This window comes from Cydia splendana, chromosome 17, assembly GCF_910591565.1.
Source record: "Cydia splendana chromosome 17, ilCydSple1.2, whole genome shotgun sequence".
Taxonomy (NCBI): Eukaryota; Metazoa; Arthropoda; class Insecta; order Lepidoptera; family Tortricidae; genus Cydia; species Cydia splendana.
Window position 1 is genome coordinate 10,794,222 of NC_085976.1, and position 21,314 is coordinate 10,815,535.

Consider the following 21,314-nt stretch of genomic DNA (forward strand, 5'->3'; position numbering starts at 1 on the left):
AATTGTGTTGTGACTGTTACTATCAGTCAAAAGTTCTCGCAGAGATAGGTAGGTTAGGGTTATTTTTTTGCTACGCCCAAAAAACTAAACTGTTCCCAGAGATAGGTAGGTTAGGGTTATTTTTTTTTTGCTACGCCCTAAAAACGAAACTGCTGCCAGAAATAGGTATGATTTTCAGGTAAAACTACTTTTGACCAACATGCTCAGTCAAAGCAGTTTTGCCTGTTTTTGTCGGTTAAAAGTTCTTTGGCCAGTTCACACTTTTGACTGCAACAGGTTGGGCTGGACATATGGCAAGGGAAGGTAAAGATAAGTGGGATAGAGAGGAAGCGGAATGGTATCCTAGAGATGGAAAAAGGAGAGAAGGGAGACCAATAATGAGGTGGTCGGATGACATAAAGAAGCATGCGGGACCTAATTGGATAGGGACGGCAAGGGATAGAGAGCTGTGGAGAGAGCTGGGGGAGGCCTATGCCAAGAAGGCAGAATGAAATAATGATTAAAAAGCAATGACATAAAAATTATTTAATAAAGTTACTAAGGAAAAAATATTGAAACTAATTGATATAAATGAAATGTGAATTTATTTAAATGTAATATGTGCTGAAATTTAATTTTTTGGTCAATAAAGGCTATTCTATTCTATTCTATTCTAATTTGACAGGTGACAACAAAAAAAATATTAATTCCTGCTAAAATTTCAGAGTCATAGTGAAGCATAGTACATAGTACCAAAACAAGGTTGATTTTTAGGGTTCTGTAGCCAAAGGGTAAAAACGGGACCCCTATTACGAGGACTCCAATATGTTATTAGATCAAAACAAATTATTTTCAGAAAATATTTAATTTAGGCTTAGGGATGGCGAGGCTCCATAAACCTTCAGTAAGTAGTGCATAAGTATCCTTGGAAAAATTCGACCTATGCCGCCGTGGGTGGCCCGGTGGCAGAATGGCACAGGCACCTGCTGCAATAGCAGAGGACGCTGCTTTGATTCCAGCCTAGGGCACTGGAGGCCTTGGTCACTTTTTAGGGTTGCGTACCCATAGGGTAAAAACGGGACCATATTAAATATTAAGACTCTGCTGTCCGTCTGTCTGTCACCAGGCTGTATCTCATGAACCGTGATAGCTAGACAGTTGAAATTTTCACACATGATGTATTTCTGTTGCCGCTATAACAACAAATATTAAAAAGTGTTCCGTTCTTGATGGGTGAGTCCGACTCGCACTTATTCAGTTTTTTTTTTGTAAACGAATTTAATATTAACGGATAGGCATTAATATTAAAGAATGAAATAGTAGTGATAATTTCCATACTTATACTTTAGTGCCATGAAGGGTAGGTACAAAAGGGTTCCCTCTTTTGAGATTGGAAAGTGGGCTAGGTTATAAATGCGGCCTTCACAGAACCGATCTGCGACCAGAAAAGTGGGTCAGGTTAGAACTGTGATCCTTACAGAACCGAACTGCTACCAGAAAAGCGGATTAGGTTTTTTTAATTACATATTTGTTTTTAGATATAATTATCGGAATAGTAAATTTTTCGAGTTAATGATTGTATGTTACGGATTTAAAGTTTTCTGAGATGAGATAGGTTTGTAACCGCCTTGATGAAGGTATGAAGTCTAAAAGTAAATAATTACTTAATTCAAAATGAGTATTACCTATTACTATTATTTATTATACCCGAGCGAAGCCGGGTTTTCATCTAGTGTTATTATATAATAATCATCAGGGTAGGTACCTATAACTAGATTTAAAAGAAAAATAGAAATAATGATCACTAACGGAGAGGGAAAACTAGATTAGTTTCCTCACGATGTTTACATACTTACACCGAAAATCGACTATATGTAGTAAATCTTTGATATTTCGACTTAAGTTCCGAGAATGTCATAAAGTCGGGGTTGATTGGAATTGGAACGTTGGAACAAGGTTGGAACCATTGGAACGAATCAACAGGTCATGTGTTACGATTCACAATCACAATTATCAACATCAAACATCATCAACATTTATCCTTCTCGAAATACCAAATTACAATTATACAGGTACAACCTGGCAACATTAATTAAAAGGCTTTTCGCGATTGGTCAACTATTTGTCAAACGATTGAATGTTGCCAGTGTATAACATTTAAATACACAGTAAAATGCGAACTTGTAAGTTAAATGAAAAAAGCCACTTAAAAACGAAACTGATTAAAAAAATAGTATATTACAGAATCTGTATATATGATATATGTCGTTGAAGATAACAGAATATTGTGATAGAAAGATAAAACCAAACTGAAACTCGAACGTAATTTCTGTAGTCTCGTGACAACAATAGTGTTTTAAAAAAATAGAATTGACAGTTAATGTTGTGCTGCCGGTGTAAAAAATTAAAGAGTCCAAGTAGTTTTTATATATTTTTAATATAATAGTATTTAGAATGTGAATAAAAGAACAATTAATACTTTACAATACAAAGATTTATACAATTTATATAAACGAAATTCGTTAATTTAATTAAATCCTGGAAACAAAGGAAGTCTGACAAATGACATTCATATTTTTATTCATTCGCATAGCAACATTAGTCACCACGCGATTTTCTTTCTGAATTTGCTTGTACTTCTTCTCGAAGAATTTAAAAGGTTTTCACTTTAGTTTCCAGAAAAGATACACGAAAATGTTTGGTGGTCAACAGCCTATTTTAGTTTTGAGTAAGTGTTGTGTGAAGAAAGCTTGTGTATCGTCTAATAAAAGGTAAAATTGTATTCAATGGTGATTCACGGTTGCAGGTCAAAACACAAAACGTGAGTCCGGCCGGAAGGTTCAGCTCGAAAATATTAATGCAGGAAAGGTGAATATATGTTCAAATTATACTATACTTAAAATTTCCGCACTTAGCAAACTATACCAGTTATTATTTTGTACATTTGTGATTTATTTTAGACGATAGCGGACGTTATCCGAACATGCCTTGGACCTCAGGCGATGTTAAAAATGTTGATGGACCCTATGGGTGGCATCGTGATGACCAACGATGGCAATGCTATTCTTCGGGAGATCACTGTACAGCACCCCGCAGCAAAATCTATGATAGAAATCGCGAGAACACAAGATGAAGAGGTTAGAATGATTACTATCCTTTTTTGCCAGTTACAATCTTTTAACTATAATTTAAAACATTACGCATACAATAAATCTTTTAATTGTATCTTAAACTCTCACATTACTCTTGTTCCCTTTAATTTTGTGCCATAAAAATTAGCTTAAGACACTCTCAAATTAATTACATTTGTAACAAAGGGATCATTATAACGTGTCTAGCAATAATAATCCCAATTTCTTTACATTTTGGTGCACTCAAATTTAAAGATTCTTTAAAAATCCATAATGATGTGTCTAGGTTGGTGACGGAACCACATCAGTAATAGTCTTGGCCGGAGAAATGCTGGCTGTGGCCGAGCAGTTCCTGACCCAGAACATCCACCCCACAGTCATCATCAGGGAGTACCGGCAGGCCCTGGAGGATGCCATCAAACTACTGGAGGAGAAGATCTCTATCCCCATTGACATGAATGATAAGGAAAAGATGAAGGATGTTGTAAGTGATCTGTATAACATCCTTTTATAGAGAAGTTTGCAAAGACTTGGATATTTTTATAAATTAGGGCACACATAACAAATTTAATTCATCAAGTGGACCTTTTTGGCACCTATTAATCAACTTTATTAGCATTGATGCATTATCCAAGAATGTCCGTTTGCATTTTAGGGCAGCCTTTCCTAAACAAGCAAATATTAAGTGGGCCCTGAAACTACTAGGAAATCTGAGCATTGCCAATATTTTATGCCGCTGTTAAGACGGCCAAGAGTTGGGTCTCGAAAATGGCAGTTTTTGTTAGTTGGGTCGCAGCCCAGTCAACTTTGGGAATAACTGCCTTACGGCTCGGCCACGACTTCGAGCGACTTGCGACGGCGGCAGTGATAACCATAGGTTAGAGCGTGACACAGCGATCGGACCTTTCGCTCCAACTTATGGTTATCGCTGCCGCCGTCACAAGTCGCTCGATGTCGTGGCCGAGCCGTTAGGGTTATGCAAAAGACAATATACAAGAAGTGGTTCTATTGCTTTAGGTCGCGGACTGCAAATCGGCGAGCAAAAGAAAGCCATTCATATGTTTGGTGGAGCGCAATGTATTAATTGACTTTAAGTGCGGGGCACTTGTCTGGTGAATTAGAGTAAACAATAATTTTTTTGTGTTTCAGATCCGCTCATGTGTAGGCACCAAGTACATTGGGCGTTGGGCCGATCTGGCTGTCGACATTGCCTTGGATGCAGTTAACACTGTCATGGTCAACGAGAATGGCAGGGTGGAGGTTGATATTAAGAAGTAAGACATTATGTATTTCATTTTCTTTGATTGCTGAGATTATTTGAGTTTTTTCGTAAACATTCTTCTTCAACCTAGCGTTTTCCCGGCCTAGCACCAGGGTCCGCTTTCCTGCTCAATCTTCTCCACTTTGCCCGGTCTTCGGAATCCTCAGGTGTGAGATTGTTCTCTTCCATGTCCGCTGTCACGACGTCCAGCCAGCGCTTCTTAGGCCTACCGCGTGATCTAGGACGTGATTTTTTCGTAAACATTAATGGTAAAATACTCAGCTAAGCTGCCTGCTATGAAATAACAATTTATTTATACAATTAAGGTAAAATAAAACAATTCACCACCTCAGTTTAAATTTGAACTCATGGCTTAGTGTGGTGGCTGATGGTGATCCTGAGTCACAAGTTCTAATCTTCACTGATTCCAGTTAAATCAAATGAACAAATTGAAAACGAAACGAACGAGTTAATTAAATAAATTAATTAAGTCAAATTTTAAAAGTAAACTGTTACCCTTTTACTTGATAATTGTTTTTTAATAATTTTAAATTGCATTATATAAAATTGACCAGAAAACTCAGCATAGATCCTGTAGCGTCATTTGATACTACATATGTAATCTAGATTTCCCCAAAAGTTGTCTCTTTATATATATTAATATATCTTTAATTTAAGATCCTAGAGATAGTTCGAAAAATGTATACATGTTTATGATACTGACTGTATTAACAGTAAGTGTCTTGGCATAGGTACCTAGCTGTAAACTTATAATTGTTTGAATAAAGAATAAAAAACAGATCCAATTCCCAAAGAAGAATTCCACGGCCTCTGTCTACATTCTCCGTCTGTAATAAAAACATTATTTTTTCTTTACTTTCATCTGCCATCAGCTTTCTTAGCCATAATCAGATTGTATGTATCTATACATTTCTTTTTCAAGGTGGTGGTCCATTAACCACCATTCCTTTTATGTGAAGAGAGACGGTGGATTATGCTCTCTGGTCTAGTTCCAAGATCTGCCACCTTTTGAGTCTGGTGATGTTATTGGTGTCGTTTAGTAGGTCTCTGGCAAGTTCGTTCTCATGGTTTGTTAGCCTTTCTTTATATTTCTTTGAGTAGCTATTTATTTCCCCTTTGATGGTTGGTATATGTAGGTAGTCATGTATTTCCTTATTTCGGGCAAACCAGGGTGCACAAGATATTGTTCAGAGGACAATATTCTGGAATCTTTGAAGGATCTCAAGGTTAGAGTTGCTAGCTGATCCCCAGAGTTGTATACCATACGTCCAGATAGGTTTTATGATGCATTTGTATACCAGAACTTTGTTGCTTAGTGTCACAGGGGACTGTTTTCGTATTAGCCACAGTAAGCGCTTAAATTGTATGTTGGCTTCATTTTTCTTTGCTTTGATATGATTGGCGCATGTGAGCCTCCTATCTAGGTGAAGGCCTAGGTATTTAACACAGCATGTATAATAAAAACATGAAATTTTTTTAAATTCTAGCTACGCCAAAGTAGAGAAGATCCCCGGAGGCACGGTTGAGGAGTCCCGCGTCCTGAACGGCGTGATGATCAACAAGGACGTGACGCACCCGAAGATGAGGCGCTACATCGAGAACCCGCGCATCGTGTTGCTCGACTGTCCCCTCGAGTACAAGAAAGGCGAGAGCCAGACCAACATCGAGATTGTAGGAGAACAGGTATGATACTGGAATACTTTGATTTATATTTCAGCATTAAAAAGAACTCTTAAGAGAAGAACCAAAGCGAACAAATAGAAACAGCATGAAGGACTATTTGTCAAGACCAATGATCGAACCAAGAACCGAAACCACTCCAAAAAACTAATTAGGAACAACAACCACAACAACCGGAAAACCAACAATGTACCAACAAATATACGTAGCAACTTCACTAAATGTCCCCCAAGCCGGATGGTCACCGTGGGGGCAAGAGACCAAAACCCTCCAACGTCAAATAAATTATACACCAACAAAAACATGAAACAACCTTATAAAGAAGATATAATACACATTGCAACCTACAACACGCTATCCTTAAGAACTGATGAGAGCCTAACGGAACTAATGTTGGCCTTAGAAAATATAAATTGGTCTATACTGGGCCTAAGCGAAGTTCGACGCTTGGGTGAGAGAATTGAGGACCATGGCCACTTTATATTCTATTATAAAGGAGAAACGCCAGGTTTATATGGAACAGGATTCTTAATAAAAAATGAATTTAAACCACTTATTGATGAGTTCATTGGCGTCTCAGAGCGTATTGTAATACTTAATATAAAACTACCTCCGAAGAATGAAAAGTGGTCAATTATTCAGGTATATTCTCCTACCGAACAATCAAGCAGAACAGAAATCGACACCTTCTACTCCACGCTGCAACAGGCAATAAACAATCACTCACACAGCAACTTAATAGTAATGGGTGATTTCAATGCAAGAACAGGGGCAAAAGGAGAAGGAGAACAAACAATACTGGGCCCATACTGCTCAGGCAAAAGAACAAGAAATGGGGAAAAACTTATACAACTGGCATACGAAAACAACTTAAAAATACTAAATACCCTATACAAAAGACGGGAAAGCAACAGATGGACATGGATATCTCCTGACGGCCAGCACAAAAACGAGATAGATTTTGTACTAACAAACAAAAGTAAACACTTTCGAGACTGCAGAGCTCTAAATAATATTAATTTTAACAGTAACCACAGAATGATCACAGCAAAGTTACAAGTAAACACACTAAAAAGTAGACCCTTTAAAGCAAAGCAAACCGACAGCATAATACTAGAAAATACAGAGCTACTAAAAGAAAAGCTAGAGCAGTTCATTGAAAAAACGAAGAATCTAGACATACAGAGTAAATACAACAAATTCCAAGAACTTCTCTACAGCAATAAAAAAGATAAACTAGAAAACAAAGGCGACAGGCAAAAATGGATGGCAACCGAGACTAAAGAACTGATAAGAAATAGAGCAGACCTTATATCCAACCCTGAAAAGACAAAAACTACAAGAAAAGAAATAGCCGAAATAAGCAAGAAAATTAGAACACAGATGAGAAAAGACCGTCAGAGATACAGACTGAGACAGCTGGAAATGTGCATACAAAGAACAGGAGGCACTAAAAAAGCAGCAAAAATACTTTTGGAAAAACGAGACTGGATACCAAACTTAATAAATAAAAATCGTAAATGCGAAAAGCGACGCCCAGAAATAATATCAATAGCCACTGAATTTTTCAGAGAATTATATTCAAGTGAAAGTACTACACAGACAACAACCCTATCAGGAGACAGCAAAGTACCAGAAATACTATATGAAGAAATAGAAAAGGCTGTGAAAACTCAAAAAACAGAAACAGCTTCAGGATCAGATGGCATAAGTAACGAGTTCCTCATCCTAAATAAAAAACTCCTAATACCAATTCTAAAACACCTCTTCAATGAAATCTTACAAAACGAGATAATCCCTTGCCAATGGACAACATCATCTATAATACTTCTACACAAAAAAGGTGATAAAAATAACATCAACAATTATAGACCTATAAGCCTATCCTCGAATATATATAAAATCTTCGCTAAAGTTATACTCCAAAGAATAACCAATAAGCTAGAGGAAAGTCAACCAAGAGAGCAAGCGGGCTTCAGGAGCGGGTACTCGACTGTGGACCACATACATGTCATCAAACAATTGTTCGAAAAAGGCAAGGAATACAACATAACATTCTACTGCTGCTTCGTGGATTACAGTAAAGCTTTCGATACAATAGAGCACGAGAGTATCTGGCAGGCACTCAAAAACCAAGGTATCGAAAATAAATACATCAGAATACTAAAAAACATTTACAACAACAGCAAGGCCACAATAAAACTAGAGCAGGAAGGCAAAGAGATCAGAATAGAAAGAGGCGTACGTCAGGGGGACCCACTATCGCCGAAACTCTTCACAGCCGTCCTAAAAGAAGTCTTTCGCCAATTAGACTGGGAGAAATGTGGCAGTGTTGGCCGTAATGGTTAATTCTAATTAACAATTAATCAATTGCATTAACCATTAATTCCGCAATTAATCAATTGCATTACGCATCAATATAATTAAAATTAGTTAGAATTGAAGTTTGAGACGTTTAATTACATTGATTGTCAATCTGCATTAACGTTTAATGGAATTAAATAATTTATTTCATAAACTAATAATTAATGTTACTTTTGCTTGGAACTATTAAAATTATAAATAAAAATAACCATTAATACAAGCTTCAGTGAATTATCAGATCGTGATACATATTTTAACATGAGACTCTACACTATATGTTTCTATACACTCATTATAGGTGTATTCCTATTTGTCGCTGCCATATGTGAGTTGGAGACAAATGGGAAACGGGGACAAATGGGATTTATATGCAGAACCTATTCCATCTGTTCCAGGTGGGAACAAATGGGAAAACATCAGAAAATGATGTGTTCCCATTTGTCCCCACCTTATTGGTGTGGAGACAAATGGGTAACGGGGACAAATGGGATTTATATGCAGCGTCTATTCCATCTGTTCCAGGTGGGAAAAAATGGGAAAACATGGGAAAATGATGTGTTCACATTTGTCTCCACACCAATAAGGTGGGGACAAATGGGAATGTTTTATACGAATGAATATGAACGGCGGGAAACAAAAGGGATACGCCCGATATTAGTGTTCCCATTTGTCTCCGCTCCAATGAGATGGGGAAAAATGAAAATATTTCTATGCAGCGTCTTTTCCCATGTTTCTATACACTCATTATAGGTGTATTCCTATTTGTCCCTGCCATATGTGAGTTGGAGACAAATGGGAAACGGGGACAAATGGGATTTATATGCAGAGCCTATTCCATCTTTTCCAGGTGGGAACAAATGGACATACGTCAGAAAATTATGTGTTCCCATTTGTCCCCCCCTTATTGGTGTGGAGACAAATCCTAAACGGGAACAAATGGGATTAATATGAGGCGTCTATTCCATCTGTTCTAGGTGGGAACAAATGGGAAAACATCGGAAAATGATGTGTTCCCATTTGTCTCCACACCAATAAGGTGGGGACAAATGGGAAATATTTATATGCAGTCTTTTCTTACATGTTCCCCGCGGGGACAAATGGGAATACACCCATTATTGGTTATAATGGGTGCATTATTGGTGTATTCCCACTTGTCCCCTATGCATGTGTCCTACGCCATACATGAGAAGGGACAAATGGGAATACATCATTTTCCGATGTTTTCCCATTTGTTCCCGATTCGCGTGACCTACGCCATGCATGAAGCTGGGACAAATGGGAATGTTTTATATGAATGAATATGAACGGCGGGGAAAAAAAGGGATACACCCGATATTAGTGTTCCCATTTGTCTCCGCTCCAATGAGATGGGGAAAAATGGAAATATTTATGTGCAGCTTCTTTTCCCATATGTTTCTATACACTCATTATAGGTGTATTCCTATTTGTCCCTGCCATATGTGAGTTGGAGATAAATGGGAAACGGGGACAAATGGGATTTATATGCAGAGCCTATTCCATCTGTTCCAGGTGGGAACAAATGAGAAAACATCGCAAAATGAAGTGTTCCCATTTGTCCCCACCTTATTAGTGTGGAGACAAATGGGAAACGGGGACAAATGGGATTTATATGCAGCGTCTATTCCATCTGTTCCAGGTGGGAAAAAATGGGAAAATGATGTGTTCCCATTTGTCCCTTCTCTCATGTATCGCGTAGGACACGTGGATAGGGGATAAGTGGGAATACGCCAACAATGCACCCATTATAACCAATAATGAGTGTATTCCCATTTGTCCCCTCGGGGAACATATAGGAAAAGACTGCATATAAATATTTCCCGTGTGTCCCCACCTTATTGGTGTGGAGACAAATGGGAACACATCATTTTCCGATGTTTTCCCATTTGTTCCCACCTGGAACAGATGGAATAGACGCTGCATATAAATCCCATTTGTCCCCGTTTCCCATTTGTCTCTACACCAATAAGGTGGGGACAAATGGGAACACATCATTTTCTGATGTTTTCCCATTTGTTCCCAACTGGAACAGATGGAATAGGCTCTGCATAAGAAATCCCATTTGTCCCCGTTTCCCATTTGTCTCCAACTCACATATGGCAGGGTCAAATAGGAATACACCTATAATGAGTGTATACGGGATACGGGGGGACGGGTGTATATGGGAAAAGACGCATAATATTTTCATTTTTCCCCATCTCATTGGAGCGGAGCCAAATGGGAACACTAATATCGGGTGTATCCCTTTTGTTCCCCGCCGTTCATATTCATTCATATAAAACATTCCCATTTATCCCCACCTTATTGGTGTGGAGACAAATGTGAACACATCATTTTCCCATGTTTTCCCATTTTTTCCCACCTGGAACAGATGGAATAGACGCTGCATATAAATCCCATTTACTCCGTTTCCCATTTGTCTCCACACCAATAAGGTGGGAACAAATAGGAACACATCATTTTCTGATGTTTTCCCATTTGTTCCAACCTGGAACAGATGGAATAGGCTCTGCATATAAATCCCATTTGTCCCCGTTTCCCATTTGTCTCCACACCAATACGTTGGGGACAAATGGGAACACTTCATTTTCCGATGTTTTCTCATTTGTTCGCACCTGGAACAGATGGAATAGGCTCTGCATATAAATCCCATTTGTCCCCGTTTCCCATTTGTCTCCAACTCACATATGGCAGGGACAAATAGGAATACACCTTTAAATGAGTGTATAGAAACATATGGGAAAAGAAGCTGCACAGAAATATTTCCATTTTTCCCCATCTCATTGGAGCGGAGACAAATGGGAACACTAATATCGGGTGTCTCCCTTTTGTTCCCCGCCGTTCATATTCATTCACATAAAACATTCCCATTTATCCCCACCTTATTGGTGTGGAGACAAATGTGAACACATCATTTTCCCATGTTTTCCCATTTTTTCCCACCTGGAACAGATGGAATAGACGCTGCAAATAAATCCCATTTACCCCGTTTCCCATTTGTCTCCACACCAATAAGGTGGGAACAAATAGGAACACATCATTTTCTGATGTTTTCCCATTTGTTCCCACCTGGAACAGATGGAATAGGCTCTGTATATAAATCCCATTTGTCCCCGTTTCCCATTTGTCTCCACACAAATAAGGTGGGGACAAATGGGAACACTTCATTTTCCGATGTTTTCTCATTTGTTCCCACCTGGAACAGATGGAATAGGCTCTGCATATAAATCCCATTTGTCCCCGTTTCCCATTTGTCTCCAACTCACATATGGCAGGGACAAATAGGAATACACCTATAATGAGTGTATAGAAACATATGGGAAAAGAAGCTGCACAGAAATATTTCCATTTTTCCCCATCTCATTGGAGCGGAGACAAATGGGAACACTAATATCGGGTGTATCCCTTTTGTTCCCCGCCGTTCATATTCATTCACATAAAACATTCCCATTTGTCCCAGCTTCATGCATGGCGTAGGTCACGCGAATCGGGGACAAATGGGAATACACCAATAAGCACCCATTATTACCAATAATTACCAATAATGGGTGAATTCCCATTTGTCTTCGCGGGGAACATATGGGAAAACCCTGCATAAAAATACAGAGACAAAAATTACGATGTTTATTCTTGTTAATTGTTAATTATCAATCACATTTTTAATTTTCATTCAAAATTGATTTAATTTTTAATGGTTTGTAAAGCAATAACCATTAATTCTTTTTAATTGTTAGTGGTTCGAAATAAATTAATATTAATGCAAATTGATGATCAATGCAATTGATAATTAATTTCCCTTCAATGGTTAATGGTTAATGGCAATTAACCTTTTCAATGGTTAATTTTTAATGGTCAATTGCATTAACGTTCGGCCAACACTGAAATGTGGACTATCTATTAACGGTGAAAACCTTTCACATTTGAGATTTGCGGATGACCTGATCATACTCTCATCATCAAGTGAGGAATTGCAAACAATGCTGAATGACCTAGTTAGAGAAAGTGGGAAGGTGGGATTGGTTATGAACACACTAAAGACCAAGGCTATGACTAACGACAAGCAAAAACCTATTCTCATCAATAATAACCCAATTGATTACGTCAATGAGTACATCTATTTAGGCCAGATAATCTCTCCGGTAGATCCAACCTCAAAAGAAATAGATAGACGTATTGGAAATGCTTGGAAGACATATTGGAGCCTAAAGGAAATAATGAAAAATAAAGATATCAATGTAACTATCAAGCGGAAACTCTTTGATACCAGCATACTTCCTATACTTACTTACGGCTGCCAAACCTGGGCTCTCACTAAAACACACATTAGAAAGCTAGAAACTTGCCAAAACTCCATGGAAAGAAGTATGCTGGGGAAAAGACTATCGGATAAAATAAGAATAAAATCCATAAAGAAGATCACCAAAACAAAAGATGTCACAAAAACAATAAAAAAGTTAAAATGGAAATGGTCAGGACATACAATCAGAGGCAAAGAAAAATGGTCGAAATCGATAATGAACTGGTTCACAGGCCATAAGAAAAGGAAAAGAGGTAGACCATTTAGAAGATGGGTGGACGACATCAAAGCCACAGCAGGAACCACATGGACGAGAGTTGCCAAGGATAGAGAGGAATGGAGAAGGTTGGAGGAGGTTGGAGGAGGCCTTTTGCCAATAAATGGCACACAGACAGAAAAAAAAAACGCAAGAACTGTAGAAAATAATGCAATCTACTGTCTGAAATAAAGGATTATTACATTATTACATTAAAAAGAACTCCAAAGCATGAGTATTTAAAGAACAATAGATAGAGATGCGGCACTTCATTAATATGTTAAAGGCAAATCAATAAATCTATCTATCTATCTATCTATTAAGCCCTTTTATTCTGATTTAGAGTATGTCTCTAAGCTCAGTGTACCATTTGGCAAAGGCCTCCTCTAGCTCTTTCCATTGGGGTCTGTTGTGGGCCACTCTTCTCCAGTACGGGCCCGCTGTGAGTTTGAGCTCATCCTCCCATCTTGTTCGAGGTCTCATCTGGCTCCATGTGCACCCTCTTGGGTACCAATCCGTTACGATCTTGCTCCATTTTTCATGCCTAATAAATATCCTCTAGGATAATTCTAAACTGGTGTGAATGGTCTGAGTAAACTGCCACACACATAACAAACAATAATCGGAAGTGTTTAGACCTTCGAGCAACACCCGGTAAGGGAGACGGCATTCATACTTTTAACCCTCTGCTGAAGCATAAGCACAATTATACCTATGGCGGTGCGTGTTGTGACTCGTCCATACACAAAAAGAGATTGAGGTGTGCAAGATTTATCTTTGACGTGTGTCATTTTCTATGTATTTGTGTCGTCATCACAAATTGGATTTTGTATGTAGTAGTGAGAAGTGCGACTGTGTGCATGTTTCACCATCAAAAAATGGCAGAATGATTTGTAGGGGAAGATAGGTTGCCCGAAGGTGGTACATAGAACTGTCGATGCCATTTTAAACATGACATAATCTTAGCATTGAGGAAAAGGCTGAACAAAAGCTCACTCAATTTAGTGCCTTCCTAAATTGATTTGTACTTAAAATGCTAACACAGGCATATTCTGTATTCAGGACTTCACAAAGCTACTCCAACTGGAAGAGGAGCACGTGCAGCGCCAGTGCGAGGACATCATCGCGCTGAAGCCCGACATCGTGTTCACGGAGAAGGGCGTGTCCGACCTGGCGCAGCACTACCTTGTCAAGGCCGGCATCACCGCCATCCGCAGGTAACTAACAGCTGTCTAGTAGCAGGGCGAGGACATCATCGCGCTGAAGCCCGACATCGTGTTCACGGAGAAGGGCGTGTCCGACCTGGCGCAGCACTACCTGGTCAAGGCCGGCATCACCGCCATCCGCAGGTAACTAACAGCTGTCTAGTAGCAGGGCGAGGACATCATCGCGCTGAAGCCCGACATCGTGTTCACGGAGAAGGGCGTGTCCGACCTGGCGCAGCACTACCTGGTCAAGGCCGGCATCACCGCCGTCCGTAGGTAACTCAGCTGTCTAGTAGCAGGGCGAGGACATATCGCGCTGAAGCCCGACATCGTGTTCACGGAGAAGGGCGTGTCCGACCTGACGCAGCACTACCTGGTCAAGGCCGGCATCACCGCCATCCGCAGGTAACTAACAGCTGTCTAGTAGCAGTGCGAGGACATCATCGCGCTGAAGCCCGACATCGTGTTCACGGAGAAGGGCGTCTCCGTCCTGGCGCAGCACTACCTGGTCAAGGCCGGCATCACCGCCATCACCGTCATAAATCAGGCACATTGATTCTTAATTTGTAAACCATTAACATCAACATCAACACTGCATATTTTTGTAAAAGGTACTTAAGGAAGATGGGAGACCGCCGAGTATCACTAATAAAATCGTGTCTAAGGATGGTATTCCATTTCTCCAATATCTTGATCCAATGTGTATTTGCGTCACATTTTGCTTAACACATTCACTGCCCCCGACGCACATGTGCGACCACCGTCATACAAGTTTGTTCCTAGGCCACGCCCTCTGGCAGTGAATGCTTTAATAAGAGAGTGAGACGCAATGCACGTTGGAAAAAGAAATTGGTCAGGTGGAATACCACCCTTATATTCGAAAGTAGATGTACGACTTGCGAACTTTTTTTTATTTGTTCTATTGTTGGTGGTAACCATGGGTTGGGGGTTTGAAGCCGAGTTGTTTCTTGGGCAACTGGGAAGGTGCTTGCGAGAGAGGCGTCTCAATTCTCGCTCTGGGTTGTTGCGGATGCAGATGCAGTCAAACACATTATTCACCATTTTTTAGGGTTCCGTACCAAAAAGGTACAAAAAGGAACCCTGTTGGTGTGACTCTGTCTGTCTGTCTGTCACATTGCTAAATATCTCGAGAACTACTGAAGCTATCGATTTGAAATTTGGAATAGTTATGAACAACGCTAACTCAAACACAATGGAAGTGTAATTTTTTTATTTTATTTAGAATTTTGAGCTAGGTGTCAAGAATTTTTATTTATTTATTTATTTATAGCCTTATTTCAGAATACATTTTTTTATACTATATCTACAGTTTTCCTTAATCTACATTCTACGGTAAGGTACAGTCAAGAAATTTTTAGTGTATTTTAAATTGAAGGTTTGAGTATTGGTGGTTTAAGTTGAATATGATATGTGCAGATTGCGCAAGACGGACAACAACCGTCTGGCCCGCGCGTGCGGCGCCACCATCGTGAACCGCACCGAGGAGCTGCGCGAGTCCGACGTGGGCACCGCCGCCGGCAAGTTCGAAGTCAAGAAGATCGGCGACGACTACTTCTCTTTCATCACAGAGTGCAAGAACCCCAAGGTAAGTCATGTAGAGCGGGTGGGCTCGGAGCACTAAAGGAGCGACGTCGGCACCGCGACAAGCTAGTTCGAGGTCATCAAGATTGGGGATGACTACTTCGTGTTCATCTCGGAGTGCATTAACCCCAAGGTAATCTTGAAGAGGTTAGCCCAAATAAAATAGGACGTCATGTATGCGATTTTTAGACATGAAACGTTGAAGATTCTTTTCATTACGGACAACCTCTCTTGCATATCTAGATGAAAATAATAAAAGAGAGGGCCACAATCATTACATTGCACACTGGTAACCGTACATTCACGCACAAGATACTACTCATCTCTTTCTGTACCTAATGTATTAAAACGAACTCGCGTGACTAGCAACTTCACACATCTATTCATAACATCTACATATTTACTTACTCTGTTGGCTCAGCGACCCAAAATGAGACTTGGCCTCCGACACAAGACAGCGCCACTTTTCTGTAGATGTTTTCAATGCTGTAGATGTTCTGGACTAGTGTTGGTTTGATATCTTTTATTATGATATAGTTAGACCAAGAAAAGTCTGCAGAGATTTTGATAGCCCACGCAGGGCAAGTGTTACTTTAACCGTCAAACTCGTATGAAATTATGACGTATTAATAACACTTGCACTGCGTGGGCTATCAAAATCGCTGCAGACATTTCTTGGTCTAACTCTATGAACATTTGTACTGTCAACTACTACTGTCCTCTAGCGAAATGTTATTAACCTTTGAACATTATGGAATTTACAGGCGTGCACGATCCTCCTCCGCGGTGCTTCCAAGGACGTGTTGAATGAAATCGAGAGGAACCTCCAGGACGCTCTTCATGTCGCTAAGAATTTGGTAAACTATTTGCACGTTAATTAGATTCTTATGGGTCAATTGTATTGGAACAGTGGGATGCGGAAGCAGGGGGGTGTCACTACGCAGTTTAGGTGGGTGATTCTTAAATTGTGTCCAAAAAATTTGTTTTTTTTCATAAATGTTTTTATTTTTCACATATTATTACATATATCAAAAGTACACACAAAAAGCAATTTTTTGATTCATATGGTCAAGCTTAATACCCTCAGGAAAGGTAAATAAAATGAGTACATAAACACGGTTGTGACAAAGTGTCCCTCAGTCGTGACATTTCGGCATTTTGGTGGCCATCTCGGCTATTTTGATTTATATAGTTATTTTAACATAGCCTAAGTCTTTCCTATGACTACGACAAACCTAATGACAGCTCAGACGTTGAAATCCGTCAAACTATAAAGGCTGTAGAGCGTGACAAAGAATTCGATACACATCATACATACATACAAGCGAAAAACATTTTTTTGCTTTGGCAGTCGGGCAATAATAGCAAATGATCTGTAGCTAATAAAAATGCATTTCTGAAGAGTTGCATGGGCCTCTAAATTAATCAAACGAATTAAGAATGACACGACCACGTGTCTATATGTCACGAACGTGGACTCAAAAGTCCGTGGCGGTGACAGCTTTTTGAGGCCACGGTCGTGATAATTTGGAACATGTTCGATATTACATAAACATTTCCTTTGATTTTGCAAATGTTAAATAATTAGCTTAATCTGCAATGTATGAGGTATATCTAATGTTACAAACCAGGGATGTTACGGAGCTCCGGTTCCGTTTCCGTTAAGGCGGAACTTCCGTTTGGTATTACACATCCGTTTCTGTTCCGGTTCCGTTATGTTTGAAACGGAAGTTATAACGGATGTCAATGCTTCGCGCGGCGGCGGCGTACATCAAAAACAAACAGGTTCATACCAGTCATTCGCTCATCGCCCCGCTTGCCACGTGCTACGCTAATTTGTTGTTTGTTTGTATACTTTGTTTTATTAGTGTTATTAAAATTAAAATCGTATGTGTTCTGTTGTGTACTGACTACTGACTGTGTGTAGTGTGTGGTGAATGTTAGTGTGTAAAAAAAAGCCGAATGAAGCCGAAATCAAGTTCGATTTGGAACTATTTTGATGAAGTTAGTGGGGACACGGCTAAGTGTAAACTTTGTCTGAAGGTTTATTCTAGAAAGGGGAAAACGCACGGCAACGGCAGGCTCCGATTCTGGTTCCGGTTCCGTTTTCGGTTCCGTTTCCGTTTTGGGTTTTGTTTCCGTTTTCGGTTCCGTTAAACTAAATTGAAAACATCTGTTTCCGTTTTCGGTTCTGATAAAACCACATCCGTTACATCCCTGTTACAAACAATAACGTGAAACTGCAACTTACTTTCAAAACTCTAACACGGCGGTGATGCGTTAAGGTTGACCGTTTTTTCAAATGAACACAAACAATTTTCGACAAAACTTCTCCCTTCAACCATTTGTAAACCTGACAACAACACAGTGTTGCTATTCTAAAAAAGCTTTAATAAGGCTGCAAGTAGTAAAGATAATTTTCTACCGAGTACCGCATGTTTATATTACCACGCGCGGTGGTGACGCGAAAACTAATCACAAAATGTATGTTGTTTAAAATTATATAAAATCGTTATAAATCCATACAATTTTTAAACAGTCTTGTAGAACAAGGATTAGTGTTTTATATTTGATATAAATTATTGCAAAATCACTTCATATTTTTTCAAAAAATATCAAATATCACAAAATCTGGGGAAGTCACACTACACGGTCCGTGACATTTCGCACTTGTATTTTTTTTTATTTGTTTCTAATACTCTTAGGACAATAAATTTAGGTTGACCTAAAACTAGAGGTAAATTGCTAAGTATATTGATATAGAGTTTACTTATTTTCACAAAAATACATGTTATTCTTACGTGTTACACAAAAAATGCATAAGAATAAGAATTACCCAGGTACATTTGGCCGGCGCGCCGCTCGGGCCGGCAGGTGTATGGCAGCGGGCTGCCGCTCGACCGCACGATAGTCGTGTCACGTGGCGCTCGCGCAAAGAAGATTTACCGTTCGTGCGCGGTTATAAGTTTCAATTTTGTTGCAGGCGGCGAGTATAGGTATAATTTTATACCTAAATCTGACTTTTGTGAAGGAGTGAATTTTCTGTACGGTAGTACGATTAGTTATTCTGTGGCGGAAGTAACTTTTTGTCAACGCGATATCGTGGCGGAGGGAGTTGGGGGCCGTTAAGTCTAAAAACAGGTATTGTACAGAGACGACAAGGTTAAGGGGAGGATAATGCCAGGTTAAAACGGTGTGACCTTATGGATCTTCTAATAGGAGTAATAGAGAAAGCGTTATTATTGTTTGTTCATGCCAGTGTAATTTAAATTCTCAACTTGCCTACTTAAATTAGTAGGTAAGTGTCACGTCAAGACGATACTCGTCTCGTTGTTCCTCATCAAAGTTCACCAGCAGGAATGAACCTGACATAATTACGTATTTTTGGTACCTACGTTGTCAACAATGTAAGAACATGTTTTTGATCGCATTATGTATGATGTCTCTCTCACGAGTGCACGCGGGTGGGTACTCTAGCAACGATCGGCAACCTTTTAGCAGCCAAGGGCTACATAGTATTTAACGAAATTGACGCGGCCCGCACTTTGTTAGTATGTGTGACTTTATCAGACATTGTCGTTTGACAATATTACATACAGAATAGCCAGGTTGGCTCGCGGGCCGCCTGTTGCAGACCGCTGCTATAGTGTATGTAGTTGTTTTTAGGTTTTTAAATAGAGCAGGTTGTTGAAGGGCGGTATGTTTGTGTTGCAGGTGCTGAGCCCGCGGCTGGTGGCGGGCGGCGGCGCGGTGGAGATGGCGGTGTCGCAGGCGCTGGCCGCCAACGCCGCGCACAACACGCCCTACCGCGCCGTGGCACAGGCGCTAGGTAATGACACTTTCATTAAGGGTAGTCGAGGCAGAGGCAGACCGAGAAAGAGATGGCGGGACGACCTGGATGCTTTCCAGCGGGATTGGCGGGATCTTGCTCAGCACAGGGAGGATTGGAAAGGGAGAGGGGAGGCCTTTGCCCAGAAATGGGACACTCACATGGGCTTGTAAAAAAAAATTGTTCTCACCTAAACTATAGTTCGTTGTTGTTAGCATTAGAAAAAAGGTAAAAAATCTTGACGTGTCTTTTTATTGAAAAACACTTGTGAAAAATAAGTCACCGCAAATATGTAACAATTATGAATCATATACGATTATTTACATTCTTTTGCTTTCATAAGTAACTAGACGGGCCCGCAGCTCCGCTCGCGTAAATGAAATAAAGAGTGTGTCAACCCTGCCAGGGTTCATAACGGTGATAGGGATTTCTTATTTGTACCCGTTATTTGGATAACTTAATACGCAAAATATCTGAAAAAAATTATGTTATTTGATAAAAGGCAAAATTATACTTTTTCATCTACGTAGTTATTTATTTAAAACTCGTTTCAACATAAAATTATTATTTATTTTTATAAGCCTAATTGCAAAAACGTTAATTAGATTAATATCCGCCTTAAGACGAATATGGACGACCACCGCCCATAAATCGCCTTTTGGTACAAACGTACGTATTCCCCATTTCCCTTTCTGAATACTAACATTACTTACTACGGTCTATGATCTTTTATATGTAGATATGCCATACACTAACATATCAAGCGAAAAAAATGATGCCAACCAATGCTGCCAACGTCACGGCAGCATCAGTTACAATTTGTTTACAACTTCATACGCAAATGCGTAAAAGAGACGGCACAATTAAAAGAATACCTAAGTAAAAAAGAGACGGCTAGTGTTTGTCACTTGCGCGTGAATTTGGTAAATCAGTGATACCACCATAACACGACGGCAAATAGTGGAGATGGCGCGAACCGTAAAACTTATTAAGAAAAAAAATATCAAAGAATAAGATGTTTGACAGAGGGTGCAAATCATTTTAGTGCAGTTCTGTACTCGCTACCGAAGTAAAAAGTTTTTACATTTAGTTATGTAAATAAAAGATATTATATTATACTTATCATTGTTACTTTTGTAACAAAAAAAATTGGTTAAAATTTCACCCCGTATTTTTATATTTTATATGTACTGGATTCTACCTATTTCGTGAATACTATTAATAACATTCACCTTCCCTTTGATCAAGTGATATATACTGGTACTAGCACAGTTCATACGCAAATGTAAATAAAGCGGTAAAAATATATAACTATGTAAATAAACTATATTCCTTTCCACGAAACCGAGTTAAAAAAAGCAAATTCAATAACAACAAAACCTTTTGTTTTACTAACAATTTTATGTTATAATACTTAATTGTTATTGTGTGAGAAAATGAAATGCCTAAAAAAAAATACTAATTTTGTAGTAATCTTTGTATAAACAGCAATATACCTATTTACTTAATTGACGCGACCCGGACAATAATAATCTTTAATTTTCCAATTGTTGTAATTAATTACAAGAAAAAATACGTGCAAGTTAAAAACTTTAATATTAAAGTTGAAATTTATTTCTCTTATTTGTACGACAAGCACCAAACAATGAATGCAACTTACCATGACGCCTC

At 39.2% G+C, this 21,314-nt stretch overlaps 1 protein-coding gene across 1 annotated transcript in view; it reads left to right on the plus strand.

Annotated features, from left to right (window-relative positions):
- Positions 1-2,553: 2,553 nt before the first annotated feature.
- The window catches only part of LOC134798769 (T-complex protein 1 subunit gamma), a 29,454-nt gene continuing 10,693 nt past the window's right edge, over positions 2,554-21,314 (plus strand). The window contains exons 1-10 of the mRNA XM_063771146.1: positions 2,554-2,707; positions 2,786-2,847; positions 2,940-3,116; positions 3,397-3,594; positions 4,260-4,384; positions 5,880-6,075; positions 14,070-14,224; positions 15,650-15,818; positions 16,579-16,671; positions 19,529-19,643. Coding sequence (XP_063627216.1) covers positions 2,674-2,707; positions 2,786-2,847; positions 2,940-3,116; positions 3,397-3,594; positions 4,260-4,384; positions 5,880-6,075; positions 14,070-14,224; positions 15,650-15,818; positions 16,579-16,671; positions 19,529-19,643 — 1,324 coding nt within the window. The 5' untranslated portion in view covers positions 2,554-2,673. The remainder of the gene's footprint in view (positions 2,708-2,785; positions 2,848-2,939; positions 3,117-3,396; positions 3,595-4,259; positions 4,385-5,879; positions 6,076-14,069; positions 14,225-15,649; positions 15,819-16,578; positions 16,672-19,528; positions 19,644-21,314) is intronic.